Source organism: Pseudophryne corroboree, chromosome 6 (genome assembly GCF_028390025.1).
Source record: "Pseudophryne corroboree isolate aPseCor3 chromosome 6, aPseCor3.hap2, whole genome shotgun sequence".
Lineage (NCBI taxonomy): Eukaryota > Metazoa > Chordata > Amphibia > Anura > Myobatrachidae > Pseudophryne > Pseudophryne corroboree.
This window is the reverse complement of record NC_086449.1, coordinates 384,656,714-384,680,518: the sequence shown is the minus strand read 5'-3', so window position 1 is coordinate 384,680,518 and position 23,805 is coordinate 384,656,714. Positions and strand designations below refer to the sequence as shown.

General features: G+C 41.3%; 1 protein-coding gene across 3 annotated transcripts in view; it reads right to left on the bottom strand.

The window, feature by feature from the left end:
- The window catches only part of PLXNA4 (plexin A4), a 1,021,577-nt gene that overhangs the window by 85,434 nt on the left and 912,338 nt on the right, over positions 1 to 23,805 (bottom strand). For all 3 annotated transcript variants that reach the window (XM_063926762.1, XM_063926763.1, XM_063926764.1), the window contains exon 27: positions 13,924 to 14,023. In XM_063926762.1, coding sequence (XP_063782832.1) covers positions 13,924 to 14,023 — 100 coding nt within the window. The remainder of the gene's footprint in view (positions 1 to 13,923; positions 14,024 to 23,805) is intronic.

Below are 23,805 nucleotides of genomic sequence, written 5' to 3'. Positions count from 1 at the left end.
GTTGAGGGTGATGAGCATCCAAGCGTTTGAGGAGGCATCAAATCAGCCAAGACCCCAGTTCACTGACACTTGGAGAAAGCCAAGGATCTGTTACCATTGTAGAAGAGAAGGGCATTATGCCAACAACTGTAATAACCCACATAAAGTTAGACCCCCTAGACCAAGAAATGAGCAAAATTACAACACACACCATTATAATCAGAGATCAGATAGGAGGAATTTTGAGCCACACCCATGATAGGTAGTCAAGAAAGATGAGCATACGACGGATGGTAAGCCTGAGGTAACGGTTAACAAAGTGGGAGGTCATTCACTGAAGACACAGGAATGACCAGGTGAAAAGTTGTAAATGTATTTGTGAAAAATGTTTTTTTCTCTCTCTCTCTATCCCCATCTTTGACGATTATCGGTAAGAATTCACACATTGCATATCCACTTGGTCCTTGCAGAAGTCTACCAAACCCCAGCAGGACCTATCCGCCACAATGTATTTCTGGCCAGATACAAACAGTGGAGTAATGCAGGTGCTGGTGGGGAGGGACTGCTCAAGGAGACCATTAGACACGTAGATATGACAGCCTGATAATGCTAACAATGTTTTCTTAATGTTGAAAAATGTTTGATAAAAATGCTTTGTTTCTCGTTTCCTATTGTTGTTTGTTGTTAAGTTATGCAATATATATATATGCACATGAAGTGTTCTCTCTCTCTCTTTGTTTTTTTTTTTTTTTTTGACTCTCTCTTCTCACTCATGTTTTCATGGTTTAAAGATGGTATGTCACCCCTCAGTTGGACCAATGGTAATGCCAGATTTTTGCTCCTTACAGAAAGATCGCTGGTTAGGAAGGAATATTGCATCACCAGAATGTTCGTGTGGAAGACTGAGAGACAGCACCTTTGAGAGGACAGCAGAACAAGAAGAACAACAAGACGAGAGAACTTATTATCGTAACAAGTTCTCTCCCCCTCAAACTGTTTTCTTATACCCCATTTACAAATTTCTTCTTTTCTCCTCCTGTAAGATGGACTTGCCCCAAGAGACTGTGATATGGATTTTCCCGTTAACCATGATGTTGACCAGAGCAGTCTGTTTCGGTGAGAGTACCAGTGAGGTCGAGAAAGGATCCAGAAAGGTTCTAATGACTGAGACGGAGGTGTAAATTTCCAATAGCAACCCAATCACCAAGCAAAGGCGAGTACCGGGCACGATCTAACAACCATGTTATCTGTAAACATTTTCTTTGAAGGATTGTTAGCTGAAGAAAACTGTATCTGTAGGCTCTGTAACAATAATGCCAATCCAGTTTTAATAACTATATGGACCGGCATCCATTGAGTGACTATCACTCCTTAGTGGGTAGCGTATTAAATAAGACAGATTGTTGGGTATGCTCTCAAGTACCTCAAGGTCATAGCAAAATCAGGGCTAGTACCATTTCCTTTAACGATAGGGGAGGTACTTGAGCTAAAGGGTGGGAGACCGGTGGACCGGAGGTTTAATATCTCCAGCCCTCCTAGCTTGAAGCTCCACCAATACCATGTGGATAGGTCCCTCTTATGTTTCAACATCTCCAATCCCAGAAGGCCGGGAAATTGGGAAGTGTCATGGAGCAACCTTACCATGACCTTTTCACACAGAGCAGATAGAATGCCTACAGATACAGAGCTTGTACGCCACATAGCCAGTAGAGGAAAATCTTTCAGGTATAGATATACCTTAGGAAATAGGATTACTAGAGTTGGAGAAGTATCACCAGGATACTGTGCACATATCGTACAGCCTGATACGTGTATTAAGCAGATGGAAGAATTAGGATCAGGAGATTTCACCTGGAAGGTTTGTAATATGGTCATGTCCTTCTCCGTCCCTTATGTTCTCCCCGATGATGCATATTTCATATGCGGGAGAAAGGCGTACAAGTGGCTTGCCCCAAACTCTGAAGGATTGTGTTATATTGGAAAAGTATTGCCTGAAGTGATGACTGTAACACATGACAAAATGAAAGACATACACCGTGGTGCCCAAGCTCCTTATACTCACACTCATTATGAGCACCGAGTTAAAAGACAACTGTCAGAAAGGTTAGAGCATCCGGCCTCTGACCTAATCCATGAATCCACCGGGATTCAGGTTCTGGTGGCGTTAGATTTCACTCGTACCGCTCGAGGAGTGATGAATTATAGATACATTTCCGCACTCGCCAATTTGTTAGATAATATCACTGAAATGTATGATGACACGTTTAGATACACTGGAAGAGAACTCCAAGCTTATAAAACAGAACTGGTACAGCATAGAATGGTTCTTAATTACCTCACAGCAGTGACAGGCGGATATTGTGTTACATTGGCAACGCAGTACGGCGTGAAGTGTTGCACATATATCACAAATAGCACCGAGGATCCGGTAGAGGTCATAGACCAAAAGATGGACGATATTCTCCAATTAAAGTGGGAATTTCGCCAAAAACACAATCTCACCCTTGCTGCTGTAGGTAATGAGCTGACTAGTTGGGTGTCATGGTTGAACCCGCGAAATTGGTTCTCCGGTTTGGGAGACTGGGCTCAAGGAGTCATAATGGATGTTGGAAAGTTTCTCCTATGTATTTTAGGTGTTGTTATATCTATTGGATTGATATTTAGATGCGGGCAGGCTTTAATGAGGTGCAAACAAAGTACAAGAGTGATGAGTTTGAGGAGTGAGGAAACTGTAATTAACCTGGATTTGATTTATGACCCAATGATAGAAACCATGATGTAAGGAAAATGCGATTATACGGTCCGTTTCTTTCACCTGTTTTTCTGCTTTTCTCCAAGATAAAAAGACCCCCTTGGACGAGGAAGTTGACGAGACGCTATACAGACAACGGATGGACCAAAGAAGAAGTTTTGACCACTTGAGAAATGGACATTTGATGAACTTTGCCATGGATCCCCAGTTTCCCTAGTATTTTTAAACTCACGCTAGCCCAACATTTTTTTGTAAATCTAATGGCACTGACAAAGCTTATTGCTCATGCCTAAGGAGCAAAACAGCGCAAAGAAGACGACTTTCAACTGATACCGAACAAAACTTCAACGACAGATGTACATTTACCTGACATAGAATATCATTGCATTTTCCATAAGTGTTCTTTATCTTCATCTCTACAACCCTCAGGTAATGACACACATAGTCGATAGGGAATACAGGCACAGATATCAGCAACCACATACTTCCCCCATTCATGTATCATCAACTAAAATGTGCATCCCCATTTTGTTACAACTGAAAGCCGAAATGAGCTCGGTAGAGTTTGACAGCCCATCCACAGACCCTTGATACGGGATAAGAAGGAATTCAAATGTATACTTCGCAATACCTCGAAGCTTGATTTACAACACGTACGGCACGATGATACATGACCCACCAAACATGGACTCATACACACACGCTTCTGCTATCTCACTAGGTCATACCCTCTTCACACCTACTCCTCTCTCCTCCCCTACCCAACCATGGAAATGAATTAACCCCTGACCTATATTTTTCTCCTTTTGAAATGTTTTAGAAGGTGGCAGTTATTATTGACTGCCAAAGGGTAGACTGTCAAAGTCAGAAAAATATCTCTATGCACACTGCCATATTTGCACCGCACACTGGTCCGCGCTGCGCATGCGTACGCTCTCCCGTGAAGGCGCATACCCGCAATAGCGTGCACCCGCAGGCGCACGGTATGCGTATTTACGGTAGAGTTTATGTAATCGTAGCGTGCGACTCAATCGTTACATATTTTCATTAATAATGTATTTTATAGATCATGGTCCCTTTGATAGATTCTGAAAGTTTGGTTAATATAGAATGTCCCTGAACGGAGGAATCCCTCTTTGTATTGTAGGAAGGGTCTAACAGGAGTCATACAGTGGTGTTTGGTACCCATCGGAAGAGTATTTAAATAGCAATATTCCGGTGTTGGTTTGGAGCGGATTAATCGCTCGTGCGAATAGTTATGGACATAAGAAGTTATGTCCATTTATTATTATTTGTTCTTACTTAGTCATGCACCTGAACAGTTGGAGACAGGTATCAGTGGGTCTCAAATGGCTCTTTGACCTCAGAGATCCCCCAAACAATAGTTTGCATGTTGGGAGGGCCTCATATCTTTACATGCATAAGGTAAGCACCGGAATAGTAATTGAAGATCAATTGTACTCCAAATCAGTATCTTTCCCGCAGACGGAGTACAATAGCCTTTAATTACACTGAGCTTTGAGACTCAATGAGGAGGGCCAACACCTGTGTTTACGAATGGATTAGGGTTTGTATCCAGGAGAATGAGGGCTGAGATGTCATTGTCTCAACTGAAAGTGGACATCATGAATATAGAACAGAACCCAGACAGGATTCTGTTTTGTATTCACCAAACAATAGCTCTCCAGAAGACAGGAATGTGTTAGTCATCACCCATTGTGTTGCATAACCAAGGCCACTGATACAAGACAGCCCACCTGTATGACTCAACCTATGACCTTTGTTATAATGCGAAGCCGAATTCCTGCGTCCAATGGACAATGAGATTGTAGGGACCATTGGATTGCATTGTGTGAGTAGCATAAAAGACGGGCCTGTGGCATCCAGCTGGGACTTCTCATCAAACGGTTCTCATTGCTGATAATCGGGAAGCTGGCTGTCCAGAAGCGCTTGCGATCGTTACCCTTGTGCGTAAGTTTCTCTCCGTAATCATTGTCTTTCTGTGAGCCATTTCTCTCATATCTCTCTCTCTCTCTCTCTCTCTCTCTCTCCTCACTTTCTCTCGTATTTTCCCTTGATTAGTATTGTATTGTATTGTATTTCTTGTATAGTTATTTGGTTAGGAAGTCTCTGTTATATTGTAGTGTATCATTTGTACTGTGATTCCTTTTTGCAAGTATATTAGTTATAATACATATAATAGGCTTTGGACCCTAAACAAGTATCTGTGTATTTCTTATAGTGTTAAGTGTTCACTTGAGCGTCGGTGACTCTCAAGCAGCTTTGTAGTTAATCAGGTTACACCAGGTTGCACTTACACCCTGTCTCAACACTAAGGTATACTGTGTATTTCATTGTTAAAAATATAGATATAAAGGTATAGCGTTGTGAGCGTCTGCGCCGCTGGTGATCTCCTCGTGGTCTCGAGCGTCTGCTACGCCATAGCGAATCATTACGTTAGTCAACAGCCAATAGCGTGCCTGCCTGTGATCTCTGGGCCGTGAGCGAACGTGACGCTTGAGCGTCTCGCCTACGGCTAAGCGATCGTTACGCAACTAGCGTACCCTTACGGTACTTCTTAAGTAAACAGCGTACAGTGTTCTTAGACCTCATAAAGGGTTGTTTATACGATAAAGGAATTCAGCTTTATCACCCCCATTATATAGCTGTTACATTCTTGGGGAAAAGATAAATTGGAGATATATACATTCAAATGGGATCATCTGCGCCATTTCCCTGTATTGGTTATAAGGCACAATGATCCCTATGGCTACATTCATTTTAAATAAGGTTTCTCATGGCCACTTACAGCATTTGTGTATACAGTATACTAACTTTGGGGCTCATTTACGTTTTGATGTAAGTCATTTTCATCTCTCAGATGCAGCAGTACACGACCGCGCTTATAGGTGTTAATTTCACAATCTCCCTGAAATGCTTTTTTAAAAGTAGGCAAGTATGGTACAGTATATGTGTGTGACTGTATATCTGTATGTGTACAGTGGTTGCAGTTATGTGACCAGCGATCAGGAGACCCGCCAGCTTTCCGCTACTGGGATACCGGCGTCTGTATGCTTAGACCGCCGGTTACGCATATCCAACCTGTGTACAGTATATGTGTGTGACTGTATATATGTATGTGGACAGTATATGTGTGTGACTGTATATATGTATGTGGACAGTATATGTGTGTGACTGTATATATGTATGTGGACAATATATGTATGTGACTGTATATATGTATGTGGGCAGTATATGTGTGTGACTATATATGTATGTGCACAGTACTGTATGTGTGTGTGACTATGTGTACTGTATCTCTGTATAACAGTGTGTGACAGTATGTGTGTGATTTTATGTATGTGTAACTGTATACATGTGTATGACTGTAGTATGTATATGTGTGTGACTGAATGTATAAGTGTATGACTATGTATGTATGTATGTATGTATGTATGTATGTATACCCCTAACTATTCTAAACTATACGATGGCAGCAAAAATAAATCAGCATTTGAACTGTGCTGTTACATGTGGATACATTTTATGAAAGATTTTAGGGAAAGCCCTGGGCTACAATACTGTATTTGGTTGTCCTGATGTGCACAAGATTAATGAGGAGATTATAAATGTGGCGCTTGATGCGATTTTAACCCCACTGAATCATATAACCTCTACATTTCTTTACACCTGTAAGTATGACAATTCCTAATTTCAGAACACTTTTCTTCCTCAGACCTTCTAAAGGGCAATAATAAAACAAGAAGACACTTATAGCCTAATTGAAGCATTCATACTGTACAGTACATCCCAATGCAACAAGGTCATTATAGAAAAAAATGGGGCAGCACCTACTGCTGTATTTATGGCACTGCTCGGCTGCATGAAATTAATACTGCTAATTACACTCCTGTAAAGTTTAACCATGTTTAATGATGTGTTTTATATGGTTATTAACACACAGCAACATTACTGATGATTCTTACATTGTCTTAAAGTGCACTGTTAATGCATCCTGAGCTTCATTATAATTACCGGGTAAGTGTCATGTTCATTTAGACACCGACTGCTGTATATGGAAATTAATGATTATTTCTCATCCTCCAACTTTTTCCCCAACTTGGCAATAACAAGGAATGTAAGGGGAAAATATCTTTGAAAAGGTCACAGTGTCTTTCATTAATTGCAGTAACACTTCAGAAATTAATATTAATGAGACTTCTTGGCTCATTCGCATCAGTGGATGCTGCTCCCCAGGAGATTAAGTGACTGCAGTATTTCTGTTATCTGCATCGGGGGAAGAATTAGCATATCCATGTTCCTGGAGAAGTGGTAACAATGAACCTGCATGTGTACTATATGTTGCTAGTTGTACACAGCTAGAAATAAGTCATTTCCAAAGCTATAGCTTTGATATGTTCTAAACTAAATGCTGTACGAAATATATACTGAACCCATAGAGTGCATTTGTAAGTGAGACAGCAGTCAATAAAAACATGTTCAAACAAAATAGACAAGGAAAACCTAATTCTTTACTATGGGGGTCATTCCGAGTTGATCGCTAGCTGCTTTCGTTCGCTCTGCAGTGATGAAGAAAAAAATGCCACTTCTGCGCATGCGTATGCAGCGCAATGCGCACGCGCATCATACTATTGCAACGAACGATGTCGTTTCACACAAGGTCTAGCGAAGCTTTTCAGTCGCACTGATGGCCGCAGAGTGATTAACAGGAAGAGGGCGTTTCTGGATGTCAACTGACCAATTTCAGGGAGTGTTTGAAAAAACGCAGGCGTGCCAGAAATAATGCAGGCATGGCTGGGCGAACGCAGGGCGTGTTCGTGACGTCAAAACAGGAACTGAACAGTCTGAAGTGATCGCAAGGGCTGAGTAGGTATTGAGCTACTCTGAAACTGCACAAAAAAAGGTTGCTGCCGCTCTGTGATCCTTTCGTTCACACTTCTGCTAAGCTAAAATACACTCCCAGTGGGAGGCGGCATAGCGCTTGCATGGCTGTTAAAAACTGCTAGCGAGCGAACAACTCGGAATGACTACCTATGTCTCTAAAATGTATGATGCCCTGCACTGCAGAATGCCGCAGTATTATTGTCATATTGCTTTTTCCTTTGCATCATCATACTGTAACAGCTCATTAATATGCAACGATAAGGCTAATGCATATTAATTAATTAATTAACAGAATATGGGTTCTTATTCGGGTCCTATGGCATGTGCAGAGCGAGACCTGAGTGATCGCTTAAGGGCCCCATACACTACAACGATATGTCTGAGGCTGAAGTCAGAGGCGATTTCCCTTGAACTCTCCCGGGTGCTTCCCGGGAGTGGTTCCATACGATTCAATACGATTTGGTACATTTTGCATGCGATATATCGTATGCGATCCCAGCCATGCCTGCCGGAACCGACATATTACGAGTGCAGCACTAACGATCTAGGGGAGCCGATCCGACCCTCACGGGAATGCGCATCGGATCGGAAACACATCCAAAATGCCCGATTTCATCCTATATATATCGTCCCGAATGCCCGAAATTGGATGAAATCTGCATTATTGTTCTAATGTATGGGGCCCTTTACAGTTTCCCCTTAGGCGTAGCATGATTGACATGCTGCAGCATATGAGGGACAGGCCGACAGGGGCTATTCTACAAAAACAGGGGGCTTGTCGCCAGGTTCTGTGTGTTTGTATGCAGAAATCCAGGCCACAGCAGAGGCGTTCTGACTGTCAGCCAAGGGCTGTGACCATTGCAATCGATTGTCATGATGGTGATCTGCTGCGGCATCTTTGGACACAGCACTCAGTTCGCAGATGCTATTAGGAGGCATCCTTTTCCTACAGATGCCTCCTGTAGCAGTAGCATATTAGTTGTACGGTATTGCACAGCTGCTTCCATGCAGCTGTACAATGTCATACATACTGTATCTGAATAAGGCCCACTGCCAGGCAGCAGATCTATACTTAGCTGCCTCCATCGTACTGGGCCTGAATCAGAGATGTACACAAATGCACTTGCATCTGCAAATGAGTATGCATCTGTGCAAAAAGGTATGCATTTGTGCAAGATAGAAAACGATGCTGTTCAAATCAGCTTTTTACAGACAAATAATTTTTTAGACTATAAATCATGATACAGTACTACCAACCTCTTCATTTATACACAAAGCTCCCAGATGAATTGTGCTAACAATGTCATTATTTTGAGTACAACATACTCCTCCCATGGACAGAGAATATAATTGTAAAACAGTAACGTTATACTTGAATAGGAGCATAGCGGGCACCAACACTGACGCATAATGTGGCAGGTACAGTTGGATTTTGAGAGTTTACAGCAGAATATACTGTAAAAAGGCGAGAGCCATCCTAGCAGATATGGAAAAACTTTGTTTCAGTCAGTGGGTTAATGTACCAGAGGAGATTCATTGAAAAGTTCAGCCAAGCTCTCTGTGCAGATATGTTGACATCACAGATGCCTCATTACATTTGGTTTTGTAAGTGGCAGTCTTAGCAAAGAGGTGGGGGGTTTAAAAGCAGAACCTAATGATCCTTAAGATGCTTTCAGACATAGTGTGTCGGTAATAACCAGCCTGTAGGTTCTCCTGGATTCTCATCACAAACAATGTAATAGCTGTGTTAAAGAAATATAGGGGGTCATTCTTGAAAGACCAGCGACTGCCTACACAGCACTGCTGCAGGCTTTGCTACACAAGATGGCAATTTACAGGCATAATGTTACTGTACTGTAGGTCTTGCTTCTGTAGGGGAGGGTTACAAACAATCTACATGAGGAGTGCATGATGTGTTCCCTACCTTCCACACCAGACCAAAGCTATTAATTGCTTAATGAAACAAACAATGCAATGCATATAATGTATACCAAACCCAAAATTGTACACTATGGGGGTCACTCCAAGTTTATCGCTCGCTAGCTGTTTTTAGCAGCCGTGCAAACGCTATGCCACTGGGAGTGTGTTTTAGCTTAGCAGAAGTGCAAACAAAAGGATCGCAGAGCGGCTACAAAAAATATTGTGCAGTTTCTGAGTAGCTCCAGACCTACTCAGTGCTTGCGATCACTTCAGACTGTTCAGTTCCGGATTTGACGTCACAAACACGCCCTGTATTCGGCCAGCCACGCCTGCGGTTTTCCTGGTACGCCTGCGTTTTTTCAAACACTCCCTGAAAATGGTAATTTGACACCCAGAAACGCCCCCTTCATATCAATCACTCTGCGGCCAGCAGTGCGACTGAAATGCTTCGCTAGACCCTATGTGAAACTACATCGGCCGTTGTGAAAGTATGTCGCGCGTGCGCACTGCGCCACATACGCATGTGCAGAAGTGCCGTTTTTTTCATTAATCGCAGTGCAACAAACATTTTTAGCTAGCGATCAACTGATCAACTCAGAATGACCCCCCATATCCAAATCATATATGAGTATAGGCAATGACATTGTCACCTTCCCTTACTGGGTTGCTTTGGCAAGCAAACAATTTGATAAACTCCAGTATAAATAGCAATACTAAGTTTGTGCAGGCTTGTAAAGTATAAGCAATACCATTAAACTGATAAAGTGTAGGGAGATAAAGTACCAGCCAATCAGGCTTAACTGCCATGTTATAGGCTGTTCTTGAAAAATAACACTTAGGAGATGATTGGTTAATAGTTTGTCTCTCGCCAAGCTTAGTACAGCTACCCCAATTATCTTTTACAGTTGAAATAAAACTCCTAGGAAAAAAAACTATTCCATCTTTAGTAGAACTGCAATAGTCCAGCTCAATACCCATAGCTGCGACACCTGTCACGTATTCTTCTCTGAAAATATGTGTGAGTTTGAAAGTAACTTGCAAGTTTTGGGTAAAAGTTTACAGAACCATCTCTATGGCTGCCATGTTGTAAATGTGACTATGTGGTTGATGTATCAAGTAATTAAGAAAGTGGATAAGTTTCCCGTAGCAACCAATCTGAGACAGCATATATTTTTGTATTTCACTTTAGAATTAATTGTGTATATGTTTTAAAACTAATGGATTTACACCTTGATAAAAAATTATTATGAACATTGATTAATGATTTAAGCTGGTAATTTGCACACTTTTTTGACAAACTTTATATTGATTTATATACACATTAATTATATATATAATTTTTCTATATGATTTTTCTATATAATTTTTAAAATATATGTTTATATCTGCATCATTATATAGTATATATATTTATCTATATTTTATTCACCATTCCATTCCTTAGTATTATAGCCTATAGATCTGTTATGTGGATTCACATGTGTATACTTCATGTTTTTGTATCGTTTTAATTTGATCTATATGACTTATTTGATTAATTCTGTTAGCTGTTTATATTTAGGCATTTATCTTGGGGCTTTAAATATAGTCGGACTAGGACTTCCTTTTATCCTTTTTCCTCTGATGAATCAACCAGGGCTAATGGTCGAGAAACGCGTTAGGTGACGGCATAGAGTGACCTTTTTATTTGAACCATCTTATACTGCCTTATTGTTGGGTAACAACTTTATAACTGCTAGCCTTAACCCGCCGCAAGGGACTCCGTTTATCCGATCCCGGCTTCAAAGGACTACCCAGTTGTGCTATCTGGGTAGCACCCAGGCAGCACAGCAAACGCCGGTACATGGATTGCAGACAGCGAGGTCCGGTGGTATCCCGGCAAGACAGCTATTACGGGCATCGGCTAGAAGCAGGACAAGACGGTTGTCTATATTGTCATTCTCAATATACAGCTATTTGCACTAGCGGCACGTGAGGACAGGAGCCGCTCAGCTATACGGGACATTCTCTAATCACCAACGATTCATTACATTACCTGACTGGGACGGTATGTAAGCGGTTTTCAGCTGCATGGTGATTCTCACTTCAACATTTATTTTCACAGAACTGTGTCACAGGTATCTTGCATATTAATCAACTGGCTTTTCGGATGAATTTTGGAGAGCTAATATACATTCTAGTTAAATACAGGCTGGCCAGCCAGTGCGGACATTCTACAATTATCATTTTAGTGTACAGAATCGAGACTGTGATGTGGGAAGTACATTCTGAATTGTTACATTAATACCAGTTCAGGAACAGTAACAAACTTTGAGAGACTGCCACATTTTATATTGATTTTTCAATTCACTAGGTATATAACAGATGGTCTTAGTTTTTTTAAATTAAGTAGTGATATTTGTTATACTAATATCTATGTGGTCACTCCTAAGAATTATATTTTATTTGATTTATCCAACATTGGATTATTAATAAAATATTTTATGTTTTCATTTTGATCCTTTTGCGCACAGATTGGTTTTTCTATTTGTTCCTTCATTTATCAAGTACACTCTATATCAGCGGTGGCCAACCTGTGGCTCTTGAGCCTCATGTGGCTCTTTCTTTATTCAAATGTGGCTCCTGACACTCGAAGTCATGTGACCACAACAGATCCAGAAACTGCTGCACTCCAGCCAGACAGACAGGCAGCAGCAGCACTACGGAGACTGAGAACTGAGAGAGCCAGATACTAGAGATGAGACACCCACTGGCAAACAGAGGACACATAAGGGGCTGCTCAATGGCACGAGGTGTATTTTCGGAGGGGCTGTAGTGACACATGAGGGTCCTGCAGGAGTGACACAGGAGAGTGCTGGCAGGAGTGACTCATGGGGGAGCTGGCTGTAGTGACATACTGTAGTAATGTTCTAGCAGGAGTGACACATAAGGTAGCTGGCTGAAGTGACACAGTAGGGTATGTGGAAGTGGCTTTTTAAATGTATTTTATGTGGATCTGGCTTTTTAAATGTATTTTATACCAGAGGCGTGGCCTAGCAGGCACAAGGCCACACCCCATTTGTGCATGTGCGCCTGTGGCTTGATGTCGGCTCTTTGACGTGCCTAACAAGATTTTTTGGCTCTTTGTTTCTGACTGGTTGGCCACCCCTGCTCTATATAATGGTAGGTAGATGTTCATTAGTTGCCATGGGCAACGTCTCCACTGGTCCACTCCTTCACTCTTTTCAATGCTTGATACATCATCAATCCCTATATTAGAAAAATGGTCCTCCTTTCTTATGTGGGTATATTAACTATAGTGTAGATATACAGAAGTGGAGATGTTGCCCATAGAACCAATCAGATTCTAGCTATCATCTTCTAGAAGGTGTTAGATAATCTGATCTCTACTTCCATAAACCAGCACTTTAGTATATATACCCCGTGGTGTAAAAATGTCTTAAAAATGATGATGTAAAAGATGCCAACAATAGAAATGAAAGCTACTGGTGCATACAGTACATTTTATTTTACTTTCTGCAATCAAACTCATTTTATCCATGAGTGGTAAAGGACATAAAACTTGTGTTAGCTATCATACTAGGAATCTGCATTGAAATTGACATTTGCCGTCAACTGTACGAGCATTAAACTCATATAACAAATCAAAGCGGGATAATAGCTACTGTCAGAGTCCATTAACATTCCAGCAAACTGAGCCTGGTTTGGTCACCTGATGGGTATTCTCCTGGCAGTAGTTGCCTCTTCCTGGTAATTTAACTTGGCACAAGAAGAACAACCAAAGGGCACTGAATCAATGTCTCACACCCTGATCCTAATACAAACATCACCCAAGCTTGTGTAATTGTGTGTTCACTACAAGCAGAAAAGTCTGTTGTGTGATGCTAAGAAATAATGATGCCCTAACACAGGAAAAGGATAAAAGAAAACTGCTCAGTGTAATAGTGTATGACAAGTACTCAGCCATGGGTAGGATGTTACATGTTCCTTTCTAGAAATTCACATCATGTATTAATCTTATACATATAGTTTAACAAAGCTGTAGTAATTAGTAATTTGTAATTGTAGAATTACCAGAAATTCAGGTTTCAGTATAAATCATATGTCTAACGTTAGCCACTGTTTAACATATGAAAAGAAAACACATAAAAGTTTAATAAAAGAAAATAATAGGGATGTTTGTCCTTCATGTCTTAGTGATTAGCAATGCAAATTCAATGTTGGGCACTAAAAAGGTTTAAATACAACGCATAAGTAAGATACAGTAAATAAAATATTCTTTGAGAATTTCTTTTTTGAACATAATATCATTATACCATTTAATCACAGCTCATATATTTTCAAGGCCACAAAGAAAGTTTTCTCACCATATCTACTAGCAGATGTCCTGGATACTGTAGAATTATTTACTGCATTGTAAGCTGTGACTTGCTTCGATATTAATGCAACCACTGAGCCATCTGGGACCTGTGGAAAAATAAAGATATATGTATCTCATAAAAATGTTATCTTACTTTATTTTTACCAGATTCATAGTACAGTTTGGTGTCTGTTGGGTGGGTGTGTAGTATAAATGGACCATGAGGACTCAATCGCATCTGTCCAGTAATGGGCAAAAACATTTTTCAATATGGTCTTTGATTGACCATCTTGAGTCAAGCTTGATCTGTCTTTGGGCTGCATATGTGTTTTAGCTTAGATAGACTTAATGACAAGGTATTGGCTGGGTTTCTGATAAACATCTAAGGCTACCTTTAGTCATTTCTTCAACTGTACTGTATTAAACTTTATTTGAAATAAATAATTGTTTTGAGGCCATGGGGCCTATTTAGCACAATCTCCATTTTTAATGCAGATGTGATAATTAATTTGCGTACAGTCACAAAGTGAAAATTAATATTTCTGTGAAAATTTCCAAAGTTACTTTTGCCAGCAGACAGGCTCCGCTAAGAGCCCATTCTGGCAAAGAGCTGGAAGCAACGTGAGAGAGTAATGGGGTTGGGCTTGAAATGCCGGCAGTTGGAATACTGTCCACTACATCCAATGATCAGGATCCTGGCAGGGGTAGGTAAGTATACTTACCTTCCCCCACTGATCCCCTAACCCTACCCCTCCCTTCTAGCAGCCTAAACCTAACACTCCCATCCCCGCAGCCTAAGCCTAACCCTTCCCGGAGGTGCCTAAACCTAACCGCCACCTCCCCACAGCCAAACCCTAACCATCCCCCCCCCAGGGCCTAAACCTTACCTCCCCACACCATAGCTTCACTTTTCGGGCTGGTGGCCCTATTTGGGATGCCGGTGATGGCATTCCGAGTGGTGTCGGGATTCCGGCATCTGTATTCTGGCTGCCAGGATCCCGACCACCGAGATCCTGACCAGACCCAAATAATACTATCACATTTCTTTCAGGAACCGCTGCCCGGCAGCCAATGCATATGCATCACCAGGAGAGATCTGCTGCAATCTCTCCATAGTACATCTGGGGAATACTAAATAATAGAGTATAGCCACTGAAAATGTTTGTTTGTGGTTGAATGTTCCACAAATATTTAATGATAAATAGGCATCCATGTAAATGATTTTCCCATTATTGGGCATAATGACAATTAAATCAAGCTCCTAGAAAGAAAGAAATTTGCTATTGCCAATAGTCACTAGTACCCATCTCCACTTTCCGCAATGGAGATGAGTACTGGTATATATATTATTGTTCCATTGCAGTCTGAGCTAGATTAAAAGGACAATACTGTGTACTGTACATTAGATGAAGTCATTGATGGGCAGTAATGAAAAATATTGTGCCTACTGTTCTCCAAATTGCAAGTACACATCAAGTAAAGAGATGGAAAATGTATGATATAACTGTTCTTAATTTCAGATAATTTTTATAACCTGTTTTGGTATTTCTAAAGCAGGGTACACACAATAAAGACAATATTAGCACGGTTTGTCATTTTGGAATGACAAATTGCGCATATTTTCTAGTGTGTATGCCTAATTGCACACTCCTACATGCCACATGCAATATTTTCTGGTCGGCTGTGCTGTATGAGCAATCAAAGGATATTGGGCCTAATTCTGAGTTGATCGTAGCAGCAAAATTGGTAGCAGTTGGGCAAAACCATGTGCACTGCAGAGGTGACAGATATTACATGTGCAGAGAGAGTTAGATTTGGGTGGGGTGTATTCAAACTGAAATCTAAATTGCAGTGTAAAAATAAAGCAGCCAGTATTTACCCTGCACAGAAACAAAATAACCCACCCAAATCTAACTCTCTCTGCAAATGTTATATCTGCCCCCCCTGCAGTGCACATGGTTTTGCCCAATTGCTAACAAACTTGCTGCTGCGATCAACTCAGAATTACCCCCACTGTGTGAGCCCGAATGCAGTGCAATGAAAGTAGTGGTGTGTAATGGCAATTTCTGTTGGTCTGGGGTGAAGAGAAATCACCCCGACCATCGGCAAGATTGTCATTGTAATGTGTACCCAATGTAAGACTTACCTGCAATCTGAGGAAATGTGACAAATGTACAACAGTTTGTTACACAACTGAATATTGTGCAGCGACCTAATTTAAATGAATTCTCCAAGGTATTAAATGATGAAATAATAAATAATTACCTTTTTATTTGTTGTACTGTATATGAAGTGTATTATTCTCTTGCCACCTTCGTTCAAAACATTTTACTTTAAAGATTTTTATTTTTATAAAGCAAATTAAGTTATTGCCATGTACCAGTATTTTAAAATGTCCTCTGCAACAGCACATAGGAAATATGAATAATCAACAGAAATGTCTCAGCCATAATGCAGTGTAATATAGGGAAATGTCAAAATAATAGGCCGCTAAAGCATGCAATTTTGGTGTTATTACTGCTGTAATGATAATCCCATCGATTGAAAGCAGTAATACATTTAATCTTGCTGAACTATGCCGCTGTATTAGTCCTGACACCAGAGGTTGGCACACAGCAGGAGTCAGCTTTTACTTTGACTTCTGAAGTTCACTAAATATTCTACATACTGTATGTTCTATACAAGATGATAGCAGATAGCAATGGGTAGTGTACAGGAAACTGTGCTATCAGCAATTCGAAAGACAAGAAAAACCCAAAGTGAATACCCCATTACAGCCACAGGATCTTGTCTACTTAGACATAATTACACCCTGGATAGGTGTGAATCTCTAAATGGCAACTAGAGAGTTAAATGAAGACCTTTAATGCTTTGTCTACATTCTTCAAAATATTTCTACACTTTCATACCACCACTAAATGACCTATCTTTCCACAAAAAAATTTTGTATAGCACAAACATCAATCAGAACCTTTGTTAAATTGTATCACTGGATAACTTTGTATTATTTAGAAACTCAGGTTATGTTGGGGTCCTACTAACCATCTGCAAACGTTTATAGCCTTGAAGATGCTGATATACAAATATTACCATGGATGTAAAATATGAATGCCTCCAGAGGATGCCACAAAAATGTCAACTTCAGACCCATGTGTGTAAATTCCATCATCACATACTGCACATACAGTAAGACTGCACAATATGTTCTACCAAAGTGCACTGCTCAACTACATACAGTACATTACACATTAAAGGGCAGCCTGCCAATGAGCAGAGGTACATTCCTCTCCAGTGAATTCAGTGGATCCTGATGCCAACTTGAAGGCCTCTAACAATAATGATCAATAGATTTCCATGATAACTGCATTAGAATACAACTGTGTTTGTAAGAAATGTACCATAACAAATGCTTGCTTCTGATACAGAAATTCAAAGGAACTCAATTAAAAAAAGGAAGCAATATTAACATAGTGTTTTCAGATGATAAAAGAAGATAGCAGTGAGTGAGGCTGTACCAACAGACTGCTAATGGAGAGGAGAGAGGAGAACTGCTGGCATGAAATATTCCTCTAAATCTCCACTTTCATCTCCTCCCCTAACCTTCTCTTCTCCCCTACTCACCCTCAAACTGTTCATCTCTCCTATTGTATGTACAATAATCTCTCACAGACAGGGTTTTCTTTCCTTGTGTTTGACCCCTAGATCTACCCATGCCACCAGTGTGACTCTCTCTCCCTTGTCTCCTAGTCCTACTCAGACGATCTATGCTCACCCTTTGTTGGGTATAGTTGGTCTATTGCCCTATTTTGTACTTAAGACATGTCAAGTTACATTTACTGTACTGTATGTATGATATTTCAAGTTAGATTCGTACTTTGTATATTCCCTGTACTATGCTGTGGATATTATTTGGCTCTTAAAAACAAAATATATTATAATTATTTTTATTATTAATAATAAGGTCAAATAGTAAAAGCATGTTCATTTTGCCCCTCTCTGATGTACATATACTGTACATACAGACTGACTCATACTCATTCAACTTCTGTAGGGTAACTGTGTTTTTTTAATTGCAGAAAAATGGGTGATACAAAGCAATCATACATTTTTGTTGTATATTTATTTTGAATACTCTGTTAGAAGTTATACAAAATTACATTAACTTTAAAGTCAATTGCACGATAAAGGTGGTCCAATCATGTTCCTACTGTATGTAGTTAAATGTATGATTATACATTTGGATGGTATGGTATAGTACTAATATGTTTTGGCACTTGATACAGATAATTTGTCATATTAATATATAGCACTCTCTGTAATATCACTTTTGTGAAGAAAAATATACTCACCGATCCTGTAAGGAATTAACATATGTCCTCATAAATTCACATCTGACAGTAATCACTTTCTAATCCCCTCTTCCCATCCAAGTTTTCCACCCCATGCCAACAGAAAACACCCTGACATTTAATTTAGTGGTAGTGCCAAAACAGAACCTTGGGCTCTTTTTTTGAGAGGCCAGTTACCTTATCTCTAAAATGATTTGCACATAAATGAAAAGCGTTAGATCTGTATCTTTCTATAGGCTGCCAGAGGCAGCTGACAGACAATGCCAGCAGTATGTGGAAGAGAGGCCATTGTGGATGATTGACAGTTAGGCAACAAGGGAGTGCTTATCTCTATTATATAGCAAAAAAATTATCTGTGTTACTCTACCTCAACTGCTCTTGTCCATTCCATGTTCTTTCCATCTCTGGGCACTGGTTTAATTTTTATCAATCTGCTTTAATATGCAATCATCCTAAAGGCATGATGGTCCCATTTATACTATAGCTTCACAAATATAACATTGAAACACATCGTAAATGATGTGTCTGTATTATATTTATCAAAATATCCTAATATATAATGAACCACCACACTCGCCATACCCAGAAATGGGCTGTACACCTGCACTCACCACCCACAGGCCGGGGTGCAAAGGCCTGTGATCACATTGTTTAAATAATATTACACCGAGAGCCTAGCACTCACCTTGGTAAGTTCATTCACCTCTATACATCAGAACATAAATAAATAATGGGGTTTTAGTTCATGGATTGTACAATGCTTGCAGCCCAACTTCACGGGACCCCCATCTCACTGCAAGTCCTACTCTATCACCTTGACTTTTAAAACCTGGCCATTGCTATCACATCAGAGACAAATTTAAATTGTACTTACAGGTTTAAAGCTCACCTGCCAACTAACTTATGGCTTTTAAAGGTGAGTCAGTCATCTACACAGCTTACAAATTACCAATAGGGAAGCAGCTGACACAGGTTAAGAGTAAATGAACTTAGAAGGAATGCATGAGAAAGATATGATCACAGAAAGATTAATTAAAAATAACCACATATATACATATACAAGGAACCACCGTACTCACCATACCCAGAAATGGGGTGCACTCCTGAATTCACCACCCCCAGGCCAGGGTGCAATGGCCTGTGATCACATTGCTTAAATAATATTTCACCGAGAACCCATCAGAACATAAATAAATAAATAAATAAATTATGGGGTTTTAGTTCATGGTGATAGAGTAGGACTTGCAGTGAGATGGGGTCCCGTGAAGTTGGGCTGCAAGCATAAATACATTGTACAATCCATGAACTAAATCCCCATTATTTATTTATTTATGTTCTGATGAATAGAGGTGAATTAACTTACTAAGGTGAGTGCTGGGCTCTCTTCATATGTATGTATATATATATATATATATATGTGTGTATATATATATATATATATATATATACATACAGATGTAGCTACGCTCATCCATCCTGTGGCTCGGCCACACAGGCACATGTGCCGTGTTTAGGCACGGGTGTGACTTTGTATTAGAGATGAGCGGGTTCGGTTTCTCTGAATCCGAACCCGCCAGAACTTCATGTTTTTTTTCACGGGTCCGAGCGACTCGGATCTTCCCGCCTTGCTCGGTTAACCCGAGCGCGCCCGAACGTCATCATGACGCTGTCGGATTCTCGCGAGGCTCGGATTCTATCGCGAGACTCGGATTCTATATAAGGAGCCGCGCGTCGCCGCCATTTTCACACGTGCATTGAGATTGATAGGGAGAGGACGTGGCTGGCGTCCTCTCCGTTTAGAATAGATTAGAGAGACACTTGATTTACTAATTTTGGGGAGCATTAGGAGTACTCAGTACAGTGCAGAGTTTTGCTGATAGTGACCAGTGACCACCAGTTTTATTTATAATCCGTTCTCTGCCTGAAAAAAGCGATACACAGCACACAGTGACTCAGTCACATACCATATCTGTGTGCACTGCTCAGGCTCAGGCCAGTGTGCTGCATCATCTATTATCTATATATAAATAATATTATATATATCTGTCTGACTGCTCAGCTCACACAGCTTATAATTGTGGGGGAGACTGGGGAGCACTACTGCAGTGCCAGTTATAGGTTATAGCAGGAGCCAGGAGTACATAATATATTATATAGTGAGTGACCACCAGACACACAGTGCAGTTTATTTAATATATCCGTTCTCTGCCTGAAAAAAGCGATACACACAGTGACTCAGTCAGTCACATACCATATCTGTGTGCACTGCTCAGGCTCAGGCCAGTGTGCTGCATCATCTATATATATTATATATCTGTCTGACTGCTCAGCTCACACAGCTTATAATTGTGGGGGAGACTGGGGAGCACTACTGCAGTGCCAGTTATAGGTTATAGCAGGAGCCAGGAGTACATAATATTATATTAAAATTAAACAGTGCACACTTTTGCTGCAGGAGTGCCACTGCCAGTGTGACTAGTGACCAGTGACCTGACCACCAGTATATATAATATTAGTAGTATACTATCTCTTTATCAACCAGTCTATATTAGCAGCAGACACAGTACAGTGCGGTAGTTCACGGCTGTGGCTACCTCTGTGTCGGCACTCGGCAGCCCGTCCATAATTGTATATACCACCTAACCGTGGTTTTTTTTTCTTTCTTTATACATACATACTAGTTACGAGTATACTATCTCTTTATCAACCAGTCTATATATTAGCAGCAGACACAGTACAGTGCGGTAGTTCACGGCTGTGGCTACCTCTGTGTCGGCACTCGGCAGCCCGTCCATAATTGTATATACCACCTAACCGTGGTTTTTTTTTCTTTCTTTATACATACATACTAGTTGCGAGTATACTATCTCTTTATCAACCAGTCTATATATTAGCAGCAGACACAGTACAGTGCGGTAGTTCACGGCTGTGGCTACCTCTGTGTCGGCACTCGGCAGCCCGTCCATAATTGTATATACCACCTAACCGTGGTTTTTTTTTCTTTCTTTATACATACATACTAGTTACGAGTATACTATCTCTTTATCAACCAGTCTATATATTAGCAGCAGACACAGTACAGTGCGGTAGTTCACGGCTGTGGCTACCTCTGTGTCGGCACTCGGCAGCCCGTCCATAATTGTATATACCACCTAACCGTGGTTTTTTTTTCTTTCTTTATACATACATACTAGTTACGAGTATACTATCTCTTTATCAACCAGTCTATATATTAGCAGCAGACACAGTACAGTGCGGTAGTTCACGGCTGTGGCTACCTCTGTGTCGGCACTCGGCAGCCCGTCCATAATTGTATACTAGTATCCAATCCATCCATCTCCATTGTTTACCTGAGGTGCCTTTTAGTTGTGCCTATTAAAATATGGAGAACAAAAATGTTGAGGTTCCAAAATTAGGGAAAGATCAAGATCCACTTCCACCTCGTGCTGAAGCTGCTGCCACTAGTCATGGCCGAGACGATGAAATGCCAGCAACGTCGTCTGCCAAGGCCGATGCCCAATGTCATAGTACAGAGCATGTCAAATCCAAAACACCAAATATCAGTAAAAAAAGGACTCCAAAACCTAAAATAAAATTGTCGGAGGAGAAGCGTAAACTTGCCAATATGCCATTTACCACACGGAGTGGCAAGGAACGGCTGAGGCCCTGGCCTATGTTCATGGCTAGTGGTTCAGCTTCACATGAGGATGGAAGCACTCAGCCTCTCGCTAGAAAAATGAAAAGACTCAAGCTGGCAAAAGCAGCACAGCAAAGAACTGTGCATTCTTCGAAATCCCAAATCCACAAGGAGAGTCCAATTGTGTCGGTTGCGATGCCTGACCTTCCCAACACTGGACGTGAAGAGCATGCGCCTTCCACCATTTGCACGCCCCCTGCAAGTGCTGGAAGGAGCACCCGCAGTCCAGTTCCTGATAGTCAGATTGAAGATGTCAGTGTTGAAGTACACCAGGATGAGGAGGATATGGGTGTTGCTGGCGCTGGGGAGGAAATTGACCAGGAGGATTCTGATGGTGAGGTGGTTTGTTTAAGTCAGGCACCCGGGGAGACACCTGTTGTCCGTGGGAGGAATATGGCCGTTGACATGCCAGGTGAAAATACCAAAAAAATCAGCTCTTCGGTGTGGAGGTATTTCACCAGAAATGCGGACAACAGGTGTCAAGCCGTGTGTTCCCTTTGTCAAGCTGTAATAAGTAGGGGTAAGGACGTTAACCACCTCGGAACATCCTCCCTTATACGTCACCTGCAGCGCATTCATAATAAGTCAGTGACAAGTTCAAAAACTTTGGGTGACAGCGGAAGCAGTCCACTGACCAGTAAATCCCTTCCTCTTGTAACCAAGCTCACGCAAACCACCTCACCAACTCCCTCAGTGTCAATTTCCTCCTTCCCCAGGAATGCCAATAGTCCTGCAGGCCATGTCACTGGCAATTCTGACGAGTCCTCTCCTGCCTGGGATTCCTCCGATGCATCCTTGCGTGTAACGCCTACTGCTGCTGGCGCTGCTGTTGTTGCCGCTGGGAGTCGATGGTCATCCCAGAGGGGAAGTCGTAAGCCCACTTGTACTACTTCCAGTAAGCAATTGACTGTTCAACAGTCCTTTGCGAGGAAGATGAAATATCACAGCAGTCATCCTACTGCAAAGCGGATAACTGAGTCCTTGACAACTATGTTGGTGTTAGACGTGCGTCCGGTATCCGCCGTTAGTTCACAGGGAACTAGACAATTTATTGAGGCAGTGTGCCCCCGTTACCAAATACCATCTAGGTTCCACTTCTCTAGGCAGGCGATACCGAGAATGTACACGGACGTCAGAAAAAGACTCACCAGTGTCCTAAAAAATGCAGTTGTACCCAATGTCCACTTAACCACGGACATGTGGACAAGTGGAGCAGGGCAGGGTCAGGACTATATGACTGTGACAGCCCACTGGGTAGATGTATGGACTCCCGCCGCAAGAACAGCAGCGGCGGCACCAGTAGCAGCATCTCGCAAACGCCAACTCTTTCCTAGGCAGGCTACGCTTTGTATCACCGCTTTCCAGAATACGCACACAGCTGAAAACCTCTTACGGCAACTGAGGAAGATCATCGCGGAATGGCTTACCCCAATTGGACTCTCCTGTGGATTTGTGGCATCGGACAACGCCAGCAATATTGTGTGTGCATTAAATATGGGCAAATTCCAGCACGTCCCATGTTTTGCACATACCTTGAATTTGGTGGTGCAGAATTTTTTTAAAAACGACAGGGGCGTGCAAGAGATGCTGTCGGTGGCCAGAAAAATTGCGGGACACTTTCGGCGTACAGGCACCACGTACAGAAGACTGGAGCACCACCAAAAACTACTGAACCTGCCCTGCCATCATCTGAAGCAAGAAGTGGTAACGAGGTGGAATTCAACCCTCTATATGCTTCAGAGGTTGGAGGAGCAGCAAAAGGCCATTCAAGCCTATACAATTGAGCACGATATAGTAGGTGGAATGCACCTGTCTCAAGTGCAGTGGAGAATGATTTCAACGT